The following is a 17,570-nucleotide window of genomic DNA, read 5'->3' on the forward strand; positions in this document are numbered from 1 at the left end:
AATAAATAAAATTGTACACTTTTTTAAAAACTGTTTCTGCAAACTTACGACAACTTCTGGAGTTTTAAACATAACATGCTGTTTACTGTTAAATTGAGGGTCATCATACAGTTTTAAGACATCTAATGAGTCATATTTACTGAAATTATTATCCATTGTAGTTTGATAAATACACCATTATTAGGTTATTTTTATTCAGAACCAGACAGGCATAAAAACATGGTTTTTTTTTTTATTTTTCATACGATGAGTGTTTATTTCAGCTATTTACAAAACATCAATCCATAATGAAACGCCACTAAAGCCTTTCTCTTTAGGTAAGAGATGGATGTAGCACAATTTCTTTCTGCATTTTTTGGCTGGAATCTGCAAGACCTCTAAGTTTCCGTCGCTGACTGAAACATATTTTGCCTTGTTTCTTTTCAATATGAGATTGTAATTCAAATACAGATCAACATCCCCAGCTCCTCCTTCAGTAAAAACACGAATAAATTTATTCTTAATTGTAAACTGTCCATCAAATGCTAACATTATTTTCTCGTTCTTCGTGGCCATTAAATTTTGAATATGTGTCTTCCCATACAATTTTCTGATATACATATCTAAATTGCAACCATTCAAACCAACAACTGAAAATGCTTCTCTAATGACATTTGTATCGTGACCAAGATCATAGGCAGCTTTAAGAATCCCACAAACTGCGTCAGAGAAATTGGATACTGGACCCCAGTAAAATCTATTGGCATGGGTATAAATTTGAAAAGTTACTTTCAGTCCGATATTCGGATTTTTCATTAAAATACAAGATACTTTATTGAAAATACCACTTGATAAATGAACTTCCATTCCGTCGTAATAGTCCTGTACATGAACGATAGATAACCCATCTGTTTGTTGGTTACAAATGTCGCGGATTCCTTCCTCATTGATTTTGTCAGTTTTGGCTCCTATATGAAAATCGTTTATGCCAGTCATATAAAATTCAAATGTCTCTCCAACCAGGTCGGAGAATGCCTCATTTATTGCCCCTGACTGATTCTCATATTCTAAATTGGAATAGGATTCTGTAAATACGTGGGCAAACTCGTGAGCAACTATATCATATGTTACCAATGGAAAGTTTTTCTCATCACCATCACCGAAAACTAAAGCTTTACCATTATACATCGCGTTAAACTGTCTCTTCCCATAATGTACCCATATATCAATCGGAGGATTTCTTATTACTGAAACATGTGCCCACTGATCAAACATTTCGAAAACCCTCTGTGACATATAAAATGCGTCAGACATAGGAGAATAGCCACCGTTCACTTCGTCTTGAATGCTTTGGTTGCAAAGAAATCTAAATGGTTTCGATCTATTGGGCATCAGTGCCGATTTTAAATCGTATACACGAACTAGTTTGGATTTTAGAGAGCACACTGTTCCATTGAAATTACTTTCTACATTTAAAGGTGGATAGTTTTTTCCATAGATAATTTTTTCCGTTTTTAAATTTCCTCCAATTGCATTAATGAGAGAACTTTGGCGTAACCTTTGTACTCTTCGGAAAATCAAACCGGAATTTGCATTGATAAATATTCCAGGTCTTTGCATATCTTTGGGGGTAATTATGAGTAACGTTGTATCATAGCAGAGAATCCCTGTGCCATTCCATGGAACAATAACAAGTGAAATTGAACTATCTATAACGTTGGAACCATCCTGTATCTTTTCGTTGAACAGAGCTAATGCCAATGCCTGGTGTTTACTCAGTAGAGGAACAACTGACGTAATATCTCGCTCTAAATCTTCGTACCATTCACCAGAAATCTGACCAGTCCAGGAACCTGTGTTTGAATCTAGTTCTGTTGTAATGAAAGCATCATATACTGGAATCCCTTTGAATGTTTCACGATATCGAACTATTTTTGTTTTTTCTATAGAATCAGCCTTGTCAACGAGGATCAAGCCATTATTCTCATTCGCCAAAATATCGCTTACTTCACCTACTTCGCTATCATATGTCTTGATGTCCCTCCTTTTGTCTAAATAGATGGAGTTTTTTTGTCCCGGAAAACTCATCTCTCGATATCCATGAATCTGTACAATATGCCCTGAAACAAAATATCATGATATTAGATAAACACGTAACATAGTCCCTACTTGGTTGACGTTATCACTGATAATTTTTATTACACTTCGATTAAATTGACATTACAGTTATTGGGAATGACGGATGAATTGTAAAGACATTGTTAATATTAGCACAAAATATCGGAATAATGTGGAGTTGCTTGTTAGTGTTTTTCTTTTCAAAATATTCCATGCTTATACAACTATTTGTTGTTTGTAAAGCCTTTACACAAAAATACAGGTTTTATCACTAGAAGATTTCTATGAGTAAAGAAAAAAGAGTGTTTTTTGCTAAATGAAGGTAACTAACAAAATACCTAATAGTATGATAAACATTGTTACTACGATGAAATTCATAGAGGAACATGTATTTTTCTCCTTCCATATAATTATACAAATTTAGTTATACTGTCCGAAGAGCCCAAATGGCCAAAAGCACTAACAGTAAACAATTAGGACTGTCGCATTCTGTTTTAATCATATAAGTTTTTTTTTCTTGCTGTACCAAGACTATAATAATTCTTAACGCCCAGCTCTTAATATTCTAAAACTCCAAATTATAAGTTTTAAAAATATATTGAAAACAGTTTTTAATTCGTTGCCAATAGCACCTAGTGTTAAAATGCTCATCTGTTCATGCATAAAATGTAATCGAGTAAGTAACTCCTTGACCATGACCGTATTTGTTGAAAAGCGTGGAGCGCGTGTTCGAAATGTTTTTCGGATGAGTTTTTCAAAACCGTTTTGATTCGATCGGTTCCCTGCCTTTATCTGCTTTTAAAAACATAACAAAGTGAGAAATAAGCAGTGCATATCTGCCCAAGAACTTTCAAAATCAGTTGACTAGGTCTAAGCAGAGAGTGTGTATTTTGGAGGTATTAGTCCAATCCTTTGACCCAATTACAGCCGTTATGCAGCGAATCTTTCTTTTTGGAAGATACATGTACATATAACTGTAAACAAACTGTTTTATGATTATTTGAGGATTAATTTGGCTACGAACTGAAATGTTCCCACACCTCCGAATGTCTACTAGCGGCCATTTTTGTTTTTACATGTTATGTAAATTTTGAACCGAACTGAAATTTGGAATTCCAAATTGGTGCACCGAATCGACAGGAATGAAGCGCGGTGCACCGCACAGCCCTACGGGGTGCCATGTAGTTGAAATTTTCAAACACTTTTGTTTAGGCGTGCCATGTAGTGGTATTCATTTATGGATGAATTCGATGTCAACTTCTAGTTACATTGTAAAGGTCGATTAAGTATATTCAGAGTGGGGGTACATAAATCAATAGTAAGCACTGACTTAAGGATAACTTGCTAATCGTAAAAGTTGTCAATCTACAATTCACTAAATTATTTGCCACATAGTTAGATGCCGTTTAAGACCCCAGGGCTTCTTGATAATAATTTATCAGCATACTTATGTACATGTACACGTTTGAATTTTTCCAATTATATCATTTGTAATTATTGCATTTCAAAATAGATTTTACATGTATCTAAACAACTTTGACATCATTAATAAGAGACTCTTTAAACATAAACCTTTCGCAAAGAAATGCTTATATACACGTGATTATAAAAAAAGACACCTCTAGATCTGTAAAAGGTTTGTAAGAAATTTTTGTTTGCTTACAAAAAATATAATAATGAATTTTAGCAGAAAAAAGTTAACTTGCAATTTTCTGATGGTACACGTATGAGAGATGACAAGTCATTAACGGCTCCGAACAAATCATTTACTCGGTCAAGCTAAGGACCCAGTTAGAGCAAAGTGTTTAGGTAAGCATGACAGTGTATTTGGCAATGATAGAACCCAGTGCTTAAAGGGGCATGCTAACATGGTCACGATTTTGGCCAAATTCTATTTTTCTGTGTTTATAAATTATTTAAAATGTTTGAGGGATGCATTTCTAGTGGTAAAAAAATTAGAGCGTCAGTCGTAGAATTATATGCAAGATACAGAGCTCACAAATCGTTGTAATGAAAACAGTGCTCGTTTTCTGTTTTTGTTTCCATATGTTCAATATCTATAATACTATATTAAAATAATAGACTCGAATTTTTGGGCTTTAATACCGAGAATCGGAAGAGTGCTGACTTTTGTTACTTTTGTTTTATATATTATAAACATCGTTGGTACTTGAAGATTACCAACTATTTTTCAAGCTTCGCTAATTAATAATCAACGAAAATTCCGCTAAAAAATCCGGAAATCATCGATCTGGATTTATTTTTTTTGGATTTTACAATCTTGCGCATTACATTCTTGTAAAATCAGTTCTAAATAAAGGTTCTTTAGTTTATGTTTCAACAAAATCACATTTGCATGCATAAACTCAGAAACGATATAACCAATACGTGTAAATTTTCATTAAAAATTTATCATTTATATTCTGTTCATCAAAGGAAATACGGGAGATAACTCTATTAGTAACTCAGTGCATTTAATATGAAAAGTCCCGAGTGTTCCGAATGTCGACATGGTGTGTAAATTCGAAGCGAGTAAAACACGTTGGAGCAAAAATGTTGATTTCTTCATTAATATCAATTAAAATGAAAGATATTTACAGCCTCAAAATGGTTTGTTATGAATAATTTGACTGTTATTTTCAATGCAGCTTCATTAATTTTCTCCAAAACCGTTTCGGAGCGATTTTGCAATTTCTTGCTACATTACGGGTATAATAGGAGGCCTGTCCCGACACACAGTTAAATTATTCTAACTAAGCAGAGTGTGGTGAAATTAATAGCAATATTGTAGGCATAAAGCTTGGTTATGTAGATGTCAAGAATACGGTGTGTCGATGTATCTATTTCGTAAATGTCCGATATCATATGCAATATTAACCCGTGCACGCACGGGTCAAAGTCTAGTACCAATAAAATATCCTTTTCAGACTGAATTGTCTATCTTTTTATTCACTTTCAGCATAAATAAACAGTTCCTAATGTTTGAACGCATTCATTTGAGGACTAAAATTGGAAAGTTTTACTTCAACATTCAAAATGTAAACAAAAGCTTTGTTCATTACATAGCAAAGAAATGAAAGCTATGTAACTCGCTTATAACTCAACAAATGTCACTCAAAGTTTGGTTGCATATTATAATTAAAAATGCATAACTCGTTACTGAAGCATTGTAAACATTAAAATTGGAAACATGATTTTTTACCCAAATCGTGACCATATCTCTTTAAAATTCTATTATGTTACGTCCATGACTTTTAAACACATAACACCGATTAAAGGAGAGACAAGGAAGCTTTATTATGAAACTGATTTTAAGGGATACACTTCCTTCTTGGTACACAGTTGTCAAAATATAGGAAACTATTCGTCATTGGAAGGAGATGTAAAATAGAAAAAAAAGCCTCTTACTTAATTAAACAATTTCCGTTTCAATATCTCTTGTGTATTTTTCCAAACTTAAACATTACACTCAGTAGAACAATTCTATGACGGAGGTTTTGTTTTACCTTTTTTTTTTCACTTTTATTTATTTCGATTGTCACTTCACTGCGAGTGAATCTAATACTATTTCAAAATTTACAATTGTCCGTTTCCAATAATTACGCTCGAGAATGGATACTGAACTACTTCCGTTTAAAATCACGTGAAAGTATAACTGAGTCATATTCAAGTTTGGACAGTTTTCTTTTAAAGGAGTCTTAGAAAGTACACTTATATTGAGTCTTATTGACTATGCATCATTATAGTCATTTATCATTCTTATAAAAAAAATCTTATTAGCGCAAAAAATACTAAAGGACTATATTTAGTATGGTTTAATATCTGCCCCCAATTTTAAACAATTTTTAAATAGTATCGTAAACAAATAAAATCTTCATATAAAATTAGAGTACAGAGGATGCCTATCACTTTTATTTTCCTTTTAGACATTATTACTCATTTGTTTATCTATGACGTCACCTAAAGTGCAAATACTGCCATTTTTTCTTTATATTTTGCTTTTGTCTGCTCAAGTTCAATTTTAACGTATGTTTTTCTTCCTATAATCATACACATCATACTAAAAATGGTACTTGAGGAAGCCTGCGCTCGATGTTGCCCAGTCGAAAAACCATCGGAAAACGCCCATATTATAATAAACAATTTTCATGACGTCATTTCTACATTATGACGTCACTGTGGTGATAACCTTTTACACACCTATGTTCAAAATGATTTCAATTATCTGCCACCTTATTTTTAAAGCTCTTCAAAAAATTTAATTTTGGGGGCGAAAAATGCATAATACCGCTTATAGTACAGCAATTGAACAAACGCTTAAATATGACTTTTTGCATGACTATATTCTATTTTTTCATAAGAACATATTATTTTTGAACTAATTACGACGGAAATGCATGTTCAGACTTACATGCACCATTTAAATAGGAACCTATTATTTATTTGGACTTAAACGTATACGCTTTAGCTTACAAATATCAATGTAAAGATACCTTTACAATAATGAGGTATCCTTTTAATAATGAGAATGTTAAATTGCTTCTTTTTCTTTTTTTCACACACCTTAGTTTTTATTTTCCGGAGATTTGTTGTTTAAACTACATACATACCTGAACAAAGGCAAAACCAAAATACAATGTTCATGATAATTATCCTTGATGAAATAAAACTTGTTGTTGCGGGAAAAAATCTTTAAAAGATTGCGACCGTATAATGGTTCTGGAAGATGTGCACTTTGCTATAATCTGAATTTAATATTGAAATACATTGGGCTTGCTCTTGGCATATATTTATTGTTACAGACTTGTTTACAAATGCCATCTGGAATTTTAATAAAATGTCATTGTGATGACCCAAAGATCAATTGCACACGAATTACGACATAATTCTGGTTTAAATTATTGTAAATGAGAATCCATTATTTATAATTGTGTATGCAATATCACTTATATGTCAATGTTCACCAATTTGTACCTATCATGTCGACATACAATCGTTAACAACGTAATTGAAAACCTTGCTCAAATTTATTCGGCCATTTCGTTATTTATATAACAATTCATCAACTAAAAAGTTGAGCATTTCAAAATTTCTGAACTAAACCAAATGTACTTTTCACATAATGTTAAACTGTTGAGAAAATTGACAACTCACTACGTGCTGAGGTTTTGTCTTAGTTTTATGTTGAGGGGGTACGTTAAAATTTACGATGTGTCCTTTGAAAGTATAATCATAATGGATGTATAACCAGCAATCATTTGTTTTAGTTGAGAAAACTGTATATTATACTATTTTGATTTAAATTCATTCGATGCCATTATTTCCTAACAATTTATAAACCTCATATTGTAAACAGCACGAATTGGTTCCGTATTGCCCTATTACATTTGACGCACAAGTAATCACTTGTATTAAGCGGTATTAGTTATTGTCAATTTAATATAATTTAGACTGAACTTTGACTTAACTTTTAACTTTTTTGGAATTAAACCGGTAAGAGAGCAAGTCCAACTGTATGTACATGATACTTTGTCAATTTCCAGTTGAGGAACAATGTATTGTGTGTGCTTTATCGTTATTTACTGTTCAGGTTAGTATTAAAATTGCTATGTGTAGCAAATATAAAACTTTCTTGTGTAGAAAATACCCAAAATTATTAACTCTTATGTATATGTTTAAACAAATTGCATTTTTCTAAAAAAAAAAAAAAATTAATGTAAGAAGTACATTGTATCATTCAAAAAAGTTGAGTGGTATATTTATTTGCATGACAATTAACTTTGTTTGCAGTTCTCAGTGAAGGATACAGAAAACTGAATGTAGTTGAGAAAATGAATCGCATACAAAATGAAAGGAAGAGAGAGATATCGAAGACAGAAAACTTTTCGACTATTTTTACAACTCAAAACAACGGTTTGCACATTTTGGATAAAGGAGACTCCGCACAAAAAACAAAAGTCATAAAATATCAAGAAATATTTAAAAGTCTACCAATTTACAATGCCTTTGTTACGGAAGAATTTGATTCAAACACAGGTGCTTGGACTGGACAAATGTCTGGCGAATGGTACGAAGAATTAGAACAGGATATAACATCAGTAGTTCCATCACTAAGTAAGCAACAGGCATTGTCTATTGCCATGTCAAAAGCAAATATAAAAGACCCATCTGTAGTCAAGGACCGTAAAATAAAACTCATTATTGTTCCATTGAATGAAACTGGGATTCTCTGTTATGACGTGACTTTGCTAATCGTTACACCAAATAAACCTATGAAAAGACCGGGGATGTTTATTGATGCAAATTCTGGTCAAGTTATTCAAACTATGGTGCGGTTACGTCAAAGTAAGCTAATAAACGCAGCTGTTGGAGGAAATAAGAAAACTAAGAAAATTGAATATGGCAATGACTTCCCTCTCTTGAAATATTCTTATGATGAAATGGGTGAAAAGTGTGCGTTCAAGTCTAAATATGTCGAGGTGTATAACCTACAGAATGCAACTGAACTCTCCGAAGGAGCAACACCTTACGAATTCGTATGCTCTAAAGGAGTAAATGATGAAGTTAATGGTGGATTTTCCCCAATGTCTGATGCGTTCTTTATGGGCCATCGTATCTTTGACATGTATAAATCATGGGCACACACTGCTTTGATTTCTGACCCACCTTTGAAGATATGGGTTCATTACGGCAATTTGGAGTTGAAGGCATTGTACAATGGATTGAGTATGGTGTTTGGTGATGGAAGTGTGAAACATTTCTATCCTTTAGTGACCTATGATGTTTTTGCACACGAAGCTGCACATGCTTTTACAGAACATCATTCATATTTAGAATATGAGAATCAGTCGGGTGCAATCGACGAGGCATACTCTGATCTTGTCGGGGAAACGTTCGAATATTTTATCACAGGAACATTTGATTTTCATATTGGTGAACAGTCGGACAAGTTAGATAACGAGGCTTTCCGTGACATGTGTGACCAAAACAAAGATGGAAAGTCTATTGTCCATATAAAAGACTACTACGACGGTATAGAGGTTCATTTAGCGAGTGGTATCCTAAACAAAGTGTCTTGTATATTGATCAGAGAACCAAGCTTTGGAATCAAAAAAGTTTTCCAAACATTTACGCATGCCAACAGGTTTTATTGGAAACCGGACACCAACTTCTCAGTGGCAGCCTGTGGAATTCTAAAAGCTACCTATGACCTAGGTTACGACCAAGCCAAAGTTCGTGAAGCGTTTATGGTTGTTGGTATTTCGGCATGCAAGCTAGACGAATATATTCGAAAAATATACGGAAACACCCACATCAGTGATTTGAATGCAAAAGAAAATGAAAGTATAATTTTTGGTGTTACGAGTTTTACTGGTCAATTTATACGAATTTTTACTGAAGGCGGAACAGGTGATGTAGATATATACGGCAATAACGAAATAAATTTTGATATTGCCTCTTCAACGTATAGTTCCACAAATAAAGGTAACTTGGAGGTTTTACAAATTCGAACAAAAGATTGCTGGAAAAATCATTGCTACATCCATCTTCTGCCAAAAATGAATGGTTTTAATAAAGTCACCTTTCAGGTTGAAATGATCTGATGTACCTTAAGAAACATGTTTGTTGTCTTTTATATTGTGACAGTCACAGTAGTTATGACTGTGACAGTAGCAGTAATTACATATGTAATTAGAAAACATTTAATGATCCACATGTACATATAGCCAGTGATTTGCTCATAATTGAACGGAAAATCAATAACGCAAAATGGAATATGTTATTTGGCATACAAATTGCCATTAGAGACTGATATACTAAACAAAAACTTGTTACGGTTACCTCATCTTGTTTACATAAGACTCTAGCTGACTTAGCAATATTATATCATCTGTAAATTTCTTATCTTCATGTATATTGTTCTTTAAATAAATCTTTGAAAATCTGTTTGTTATTTTTTCACACAAAAGTTATAAATTCACAATAGGTTGTGCATGATCTGCTGTAAATTAACAATATTCGAGTTACATGTATAGTGTGTTACTTGATTTAGATGAGCATTACATATCTTGTAGAAGTCATTCCAATAGTTATTTTGTTTATTCTATTTTTTTTTTTTTTGGTTTAATATATGTAATAGCGATATCAGTAGGATACCAAACGAAAGTGCTATAGTCCAAATGGAAGTTACGGCCCTTTTGCCATGTGAACAACTAGTAAATTTGTGAAACTTCCGTTAACTTCGATTCCACGTTTAGTTGCCCCGCCTTTGTTTCAATTCATTTATCGTTCACTACCATAGACTGCCCAATTTCTTTTTTTATTTGCATTAAGTATATATTTACGTTTGAAAAAGGCAACCATTCAAAAGTATTAAAATAACCGAGTTTTCAATGTTTACAATAATGCAACTGTCAAACGATAAGCGCGTGTGGTATTCATAAGACGTCATTATAAAGTTCAAATGCGCAGAATTAAACGTATTTGCTATTCGATGGTCAATTTAATTGGAAGCATATTTTGCAAATGTAAATAATGTCCAAAAAAACTGAAACGACTCAAAACGGCTTATTGTATAGATAATAGAGTTAGCAAACTTAAGCCGTTCTTAAAAAAATAACAGGAAGTGTATTAGAAAACGGAGATATTTTTTATCCCAATTAGCAGACGATAATTTTACATAGAGATATCAGCTAGATAGAGAAAAATGACTTGTTAGACCTAGGACGAACTTGAACTGCAAGTTGATTTTGTTGCATACTAGAATAGATGATTGGCAATTTGAATGTGTTTGGTTCCTCATTCACCCTCCAAACCATAAATAAATTCGGGGATGTATGAAAATGAGGTATGCATGCGCGGATCTGAATTAAAGAGAGAATGGGAGTTGGACAAATTTAAATTTGTAAAACTAACAGAGTACATGTATTACTGAAATTACCGAAAACAGGCTTCGGACACCCTATGGGAAACAAAATTATCCTCTTACCAATGAACTTTTTTTCTCTTTGCATAGTAATGAAACGTCAGGCATGTTAGATAGTGCCCTTATTGAACCAACGATATTCAAGAACTAGAGTTACTTCTTTTTTGCGTTTGTTTGATTTTAAAGGGGCATGGTCACGATTTTGGTCAAATTCCATTTTTCTGTTTTTCGTATTTACAATGCTTTAGAAATGCATTTCTAGTTATCATGTGGAATTTAAGAGTCATTCGTGGAGTTATAAGCAAGATACAGGGCTCACAATTCTTTGTCATGTAAACAAGGCTCGTGCCCTGTTTTTGTTTACATAAGTCCAAAATACCACTAAAAATCTTTTTAAAGCTGATTTGTCTATCTTTTTATCTATTTTAAGCATGAATAAAAGTTTTTAACGTTAAACACATTCATTTTAGACCCAAAACTGGAATTTTCACTTCAACATTCAAAATGTAAACAAACGCTTTGTTTACATAGCAAAGAATTTCTAACTCTGTAACTTGCTTATAACTCAACAAATGACAACTTTCGGTCGCTTATTAAAAATGCCTTCCTAAAGCATTGTTTTTATTAAAAATCGGAATTTTTTTTTTGCCCAAAATCATGACCATGCCCCTTTAAATGGCCAAAAGCGTCAATTATGTTTGCCAATAATTATGAAAGTAATTATTTCATCTCTTTAAAGACTCCTAATCAAACGCTAGGAATTAATATATGCATTAAATTGCGAGAAGCACATCTTGCGGATTTTAAAACTTTTAAAACCTCGTTTTTATTTTTCGGATAGATGTAAACTATTAGGCATTATAAAAAAAATTCGACGTTCGCGATTTTATATTCTTGCGATTAGTTTCAAAATCGCTTAATTAAGTACATGTAAAATAAGGAATCTACAGTATTCTTTTTCAAGTAGTTATATCTTACAGCCTATAATAACTAATCCACACATAGTGTTATCAACAATGATCATAAAATTCTGTTATTTTTCAACTAGGTGTGGCCTTTACAAACTGTTTACTTACTACTATATTTAAATATGTCCGAACTATTGACATCAAAAGGTGCAAAATGTTTAGAAAGTTACTGCAATCCAAATACTCAATCCCAAATATACAATTCAAAAAAAAATTGCAGCGTTTAAACGGAGTTACGATATCAAAATGGTGACTACATATAATATAATATAATATAATATATGAATATATTAATGACCAGAATTCTATGCTCATATGGCCAACATTACTTACATGTAGGCCCCGATGCGATTCCGATCTGAAGGCAACAAGACGATTTGTTACAGTATTAAATAACACCGAATACAAATATGAAGAGAAAAAGTTTTTATAACGTAATTAAATAACGTTTTTGTTTCGTGTACCTACAAGTAGTTTTAGAAAAAACCCCGTTTTAACGCCAATATACAACTAGTATACATACACCTTGATACACCTTAATATTACATGTACATTATTAAGACTAGTACAAAACAGACTGAGGTAAAACATTTGTAAAACATTATTTACTCTATCTATTTTACAGTCCTATTCCAAAATATACCGGTTGTTACATTACGTTTTTGAAAATGTGTACATCTTTATAAAAAATAATCTGCACACAGGTAAATCATATGAAGAAAAAAAATCAGCTTTGCATACGAGCTCGTACATTGAAAAATAAGTACGGTCATGCATGTAACAGACTTTAGAATAATTATCATAATTTCTTCAATTGTTTTACATAAAACAAACATTTTGACAAAAGTCTTTATTTTTTTCACTATAATTTATTGTTATTATTTTGGGGGGACTTTGAAATTTATATCGACCCCGATCGAAATGTCCCGCATTTTTTTTACAGGTTGGCACTGCTATTTTTAACAAAAACACGTGGTGCATAATAACGATTTCAAATTACTTTTAAAAAAATTTCTCACTTCAGGTACATGTAAACGTCTTTTCTGTCCTTTTTAATCTATTAAGCATATGTTTTACTGTTGGGAATCTTTGCTCACATGATTTTACCGTTGTGAGTTTCCTATTTTTAGTTACAGCTACAACACTTTAGATGTAACTTTTACATCAGATATGCAATTGAATGATATACGATTGAAAGGGATTTGTTCTGTAAAGTTAGACATTATAATTAGACAAGTAAGTTGACATTTTCATACATATTTTGTAGTAGAAAAAAGTACTTTGAGGTGATATGCTTAGCCATGATTCACCTGTCAAACACCTGTGGAAAAAAGGTCCAATTTATTATAATAATTTTGATAATAAGTATTACTTACAGTGGGTTCTTTTAATTAGTAAAAATAGATTATATTTCATAAAATGATCTGATGAATGGACAATTAATCATGTATGAAATATAAGAATCTCCTTCACTATTTCTCTTGTTTTATAAATAGCATTTCATAGTCAGCGTAGAGATTAAATAAGATTTATGTTACATTTGATTTATGAAAGCTTCGGTGCACAAGACATTTTTTACCATCAATTGTAATTCTATCAAAATTTCCATTGTTTAATTCCGTTATTGATGTTCAATTATTCTGATATCTGTTCTTGACTTTCTTTAAAATTCATCTCCAGGTTATTAAACGGGCGTTTTATTTAATTTGACCATTTGTTATCTCAGTATTTCATTAAGTATTATCTACGGTACTCTACGCTGCAATGTACTCTTCGTGTAAACACTTATGTATGAAACAGATAGTGGGTATATTTATAATATAATAATCCATTTCTTTCATGTTCTATTAATTTTGCGATCAAAAAAAAACTGAATACTGTGGTTTCATTAATTTTCGTGGGTATCAATTTTCGTGGATTTTCTGAAAACCACAGTTTCAAGGATTCGTAATTTCGTGGCCAATGATCCATACAATACAAATTGATAGTTGAAATTGAACTTCAATGAACATTTAATTTTGTGGATCAACTTAACAACGAAATCCACGAAAATTGGTATTCAACGAATATTGATGAAACCACAGTAAACCTTTTTGAAATGAAAAAAAGGTAAGCAAGTTCACGTTCCAAATGCTGTCTCATTACGCATAATGAATAAGCGTACACACAAAATATCCAAAATAGTAAATAGAGAGCATAACAAAAAACAATAATAACATCAAAACTTCTACCAAAATATGCACATCTTTACTTTTGTTTTTAACAGCAACAACTGTTAAAACATACTAAATTCAATAGTGCCATAGTTCGCGGAAAATAATGAATTTCCTTGTTATTTGCACATTTGTCCTATTTCCGTACCACTTTTCTGTGGAGTTGCGCTAGCAAACTGTCATTTGAATTAAAATTTTAAAAAAAGCGGGGCTGACTGACGGCCGATTGGAAAAATTGGAAAAAAGTCAACAAATACCTCCCACAACAAGTTTCCTGGTATAGAATAAGCAAATATCAAATATCTACTATTAGACACCCTTTTATCTTTTTTTCCCTTTCTTTGAATTTTATTAAGAGACTCAATTCTTTTCTTTTAACTCTAAAAACGGAGCTCTTTATTTTTCATATCCACATGTGTACATATTCTTGCAGGTTTTCAATTAGGAGTTCACCTAGCCCGATATTGATTTTGTAGATTTAGCTTTTCATACAATTTTGATTGTCAATCACACGAATTAATTGGTTATTTGCTCTCTTCTTGTGTTTCCTCTTTGCTTTCCATCACCTGTTTTTACTACAACTAGAATTTTAAACCTTTAAACAATATCAATAGATGTATATAATTTTCATGGTGTTTTCAAAATAAAATAAAAACTATAAGTTTTCTAATATTTCACTTGCACAAATGTCATAACTCAGCTTACGAGGGCAGAAAAGGCATGAACATTTATAGATTATATTAATCTCCTTTGGAAGTAGTTAAAATCTAAAGTAGATCTCTTTACTCATAATAGTTTATAATCTTTAAAAATATAAAGTAGATCTTATGAGTAATTTTTGACCACCCGAAATTCATAACAATATTCAAGTGATATTTTCTTATTCACTGTCAATTTTTTTTGGGTAAAATTAGTTTTACTTTTCTCTAACATCTGCTGTTGAATTAAAGAAAGTGAATGCGCCTCGTCTCAACATATTTTTTTTTCCATTTTTTGTCGAAAGAAATTTGTGAAGATCTGATGTATTTGAGAAGGGCTTTATTCGCTTCGCTGATGTCAAGAGAAATATGCCCGAGTTGGAATATCTTCCCTTTTTCTGAGCGGCTAGAAGATTCTGGTCACTAATAGCATCGGCGGACAAGGGTACAGCGCCAGCTTCTAAATGGAAACCACAGAATAAAGCTCGGCCATTCAGACAACTGAAATATGAATAAGAGAATAATAATTATAAAATATAGATGCCATTAAGTCTCATTTACAGACCTTTCAGTCGACTGCATATCAAAGCTTTATCCTGCAAACTTTGAATAATATTCATTTAGTTTTGTGTGTCACACCAAGTACCCCTTTTTTCAATAATGAGAGTTAAGACGTTTTGTTACGTTTTAAAGGATGCATATACACGCCATTTCAAATATAGATCTATATATGCAGGGATTGCAATTTACCCGTTGTATTCAAAACTTTCAAAAAGAATTATGCATATGCAGGAAAAAATTCCTATTACTAGACAATCTTTACAAATTTAAAGCTATTTTCAGCTACTCGACGTGCATTTGATAGACGGCAAAAAATTACGTGATCAAATCTTTTAATCATGCTATGAAATTTCAATGCTTGGTGTCCATTATTAATAAAATCAATAATATTACAAAACGTCATCAATTATTGCTCTGACCATGATTTCACAAAGTTGATCTTCCATTGGTTAATATATATAGAAACTCAATGTGGATTTATGCTATAAATTGCAACGTATTTGTTTTAAGTCTGATTTATTGAACCTTTGGCACTTTGAACTTCATAGTTATACATTGCACTGATTGATAGTCAACTTTCTTGCATTTTCCCTCAAATTCAAGCTGTCGCAATAGTGATTTTATAATTTTAAAACGCTTTTAAAATACAATAGTGATTTTGCACAAAGACTTACGTAAAACGACGAAGCAACATAGTTAAATTAATATTGATATTATATATTTTTTTAATTTCTATTGGAATTCTTGAATTCGTTAAACGTACAATGCAAATGGATCAACAAATGCAAAGCATTAATAATGAAAAATACAGCTTTTAAAAATTTAATGTTTGAACAAATGTCCTTGAATTTTTTTAAATGCATATTTTGACCATTTTTTGGTCTAGAATATACTTTCTTGCGTCAAAAAGGTGCGGCTACCATTTTTAAAAGCGTGAGGTTTAGTGGCCGCTTTTGACATATCTAATTATCAAAGGCCGCCGCAAATCCATTGTTCTAATGTTATTTATGTCGTCTGTCCTGATCTAGTCGACTGTGTCATGGTATTAATTAGCTCGGAGAGAACAGGGGATTAACAAGAAGCTATTTTCTTCCAGATAAAACAAACTAGGTATTCTTTGAAACTCCTGACCTCATTCATTACAAAGTATAGAAGCAAAACAAAAATGTACTATGTAATTATTAGTATTATAGAACATATTTTTTTTTTAATTACCTTTGAAATAAAAACATAAAAGGATAGAATAGAGTGCAAAGAAATGGTTTACCAAGATCAATAACATTAAGTTACGGTTGATTTTTATAAATATTTCAAAAGAATTAATGCTTTATTTTCTATTTAAAGAAAATTATTACGTAACGTGATTCCAAGTAACTGTTGTATTTAGGACTTAGCATTAGATCATGTGTGAAATGATGATTTAATAAGCGTGTTAAAATGCGTCTGCCTTAAAAAAAGATAATGTAAGTATATGAAGTAATTACCAATGACGAAAAAGAATCAAAGATAAATTAATTAAAACATACACACCTAAATGACATAATGACATTGTATGTTAAAAAAAAACCAAATAGAATGAAAAATATTACTTAAGAGAGATCTTGCATAAGGTTAACAATATCCTGTTTAAGATATATGACATTGTTTGTTGACACCCAAAATGGAACGCAATTCATGTAACCAGTGTCAATGGTGTTTTTTTTTAACCGGTTTCAAGCGAGCAACTTGAGTTGCGCCCCTTGCAAATTTACATTTTAATCGAATTAAACAACGGGTTATATACACACAACGGCATTAATACAACTTGAAAACATGTTGACTACCGAATATCGGAACATAAATAACGATGTTATCAAATACGAATTAAGTTATAACCTAGGGAAAGCACGGAATGTTTTCATTCATAGTGTTTTGTAAGGACCTGCACCGGGAGTGGAAAAGTCGCCGATATATATGAAAGCTTTCATGCCATAAAACCAGGTATCGAAATTAAATAAAACACAGCTCATTGGATCCTTAAACGCAATAACCATAAGCAGGAACGTATATACTAACGGGATAGGCAACTTCTACATTAGCCATGTTTACTTCCCATGCTGTTCACCCG

General features: G+C 31.9%; 2 protein-coding genes across 2 annotated transcripts; one reads left to right on the plus strand and one right to left on the minus strand.

The window, feature by feature from the left end:
* Nucleotides 1-166: 166 nt before the first annotated feature.
* Nucleotides 167-7,016, minus strand: LOC128166988 (elastase-like). The gene is made up of 2 exons (XM_052832476.1): nt 6,708-7,016; nt 167-2,099 (listed from the first exon to the last, which is right to left on the minus strand). Exons 1-2 carry the CDS (start codon nt 6,739-6,741, stop codon nt 268-270), a joined length of 1,866 nt encoding a protein of 621 aa, XP_052688436.1. The 5' UTR covers nt 6,742-7,016; the 3' UTR covers nt 167-267.
* Nucleotides 7,017-7,598: 582 nt separating this feature from the next.
* On the plus strand, nt 7,599-10,044 carry LOC128191431 (elastase-like). Its single transcript, XM_052863486.1, has 2 exons — nt 7,599-7,687; nt 7,888-10,044. Exons 1-2 carry the CDS (start codon nt 7,651-7,653, stop codon nt 9,699-9,701), a joined length of 1,851 nt encoding a protein of 616 aa, XP_052719446.1. The 5' UTR covers nt 7,599-7,650; the 3' UTR covers nt 9,702-10,044.
* Nucleotides 10,045-17,570: the final 7,526 nt, after the last annotated feature.

This window comes from Crassostrea angulata, chromosome 1, assembly GCF_025612915.1.
Source record: "Crassostrea angulata isolate pt1a10 chromosome 1, ASM2561291v2, whole genome shotgun sequence".
NCBI classification, from domain to species: domain Eukaryota; kingdom Metazoa; phylum Mollusca; class Bivalvia; order Ostreida; family Ostreidae; genus Magallana; species Magallana angulata.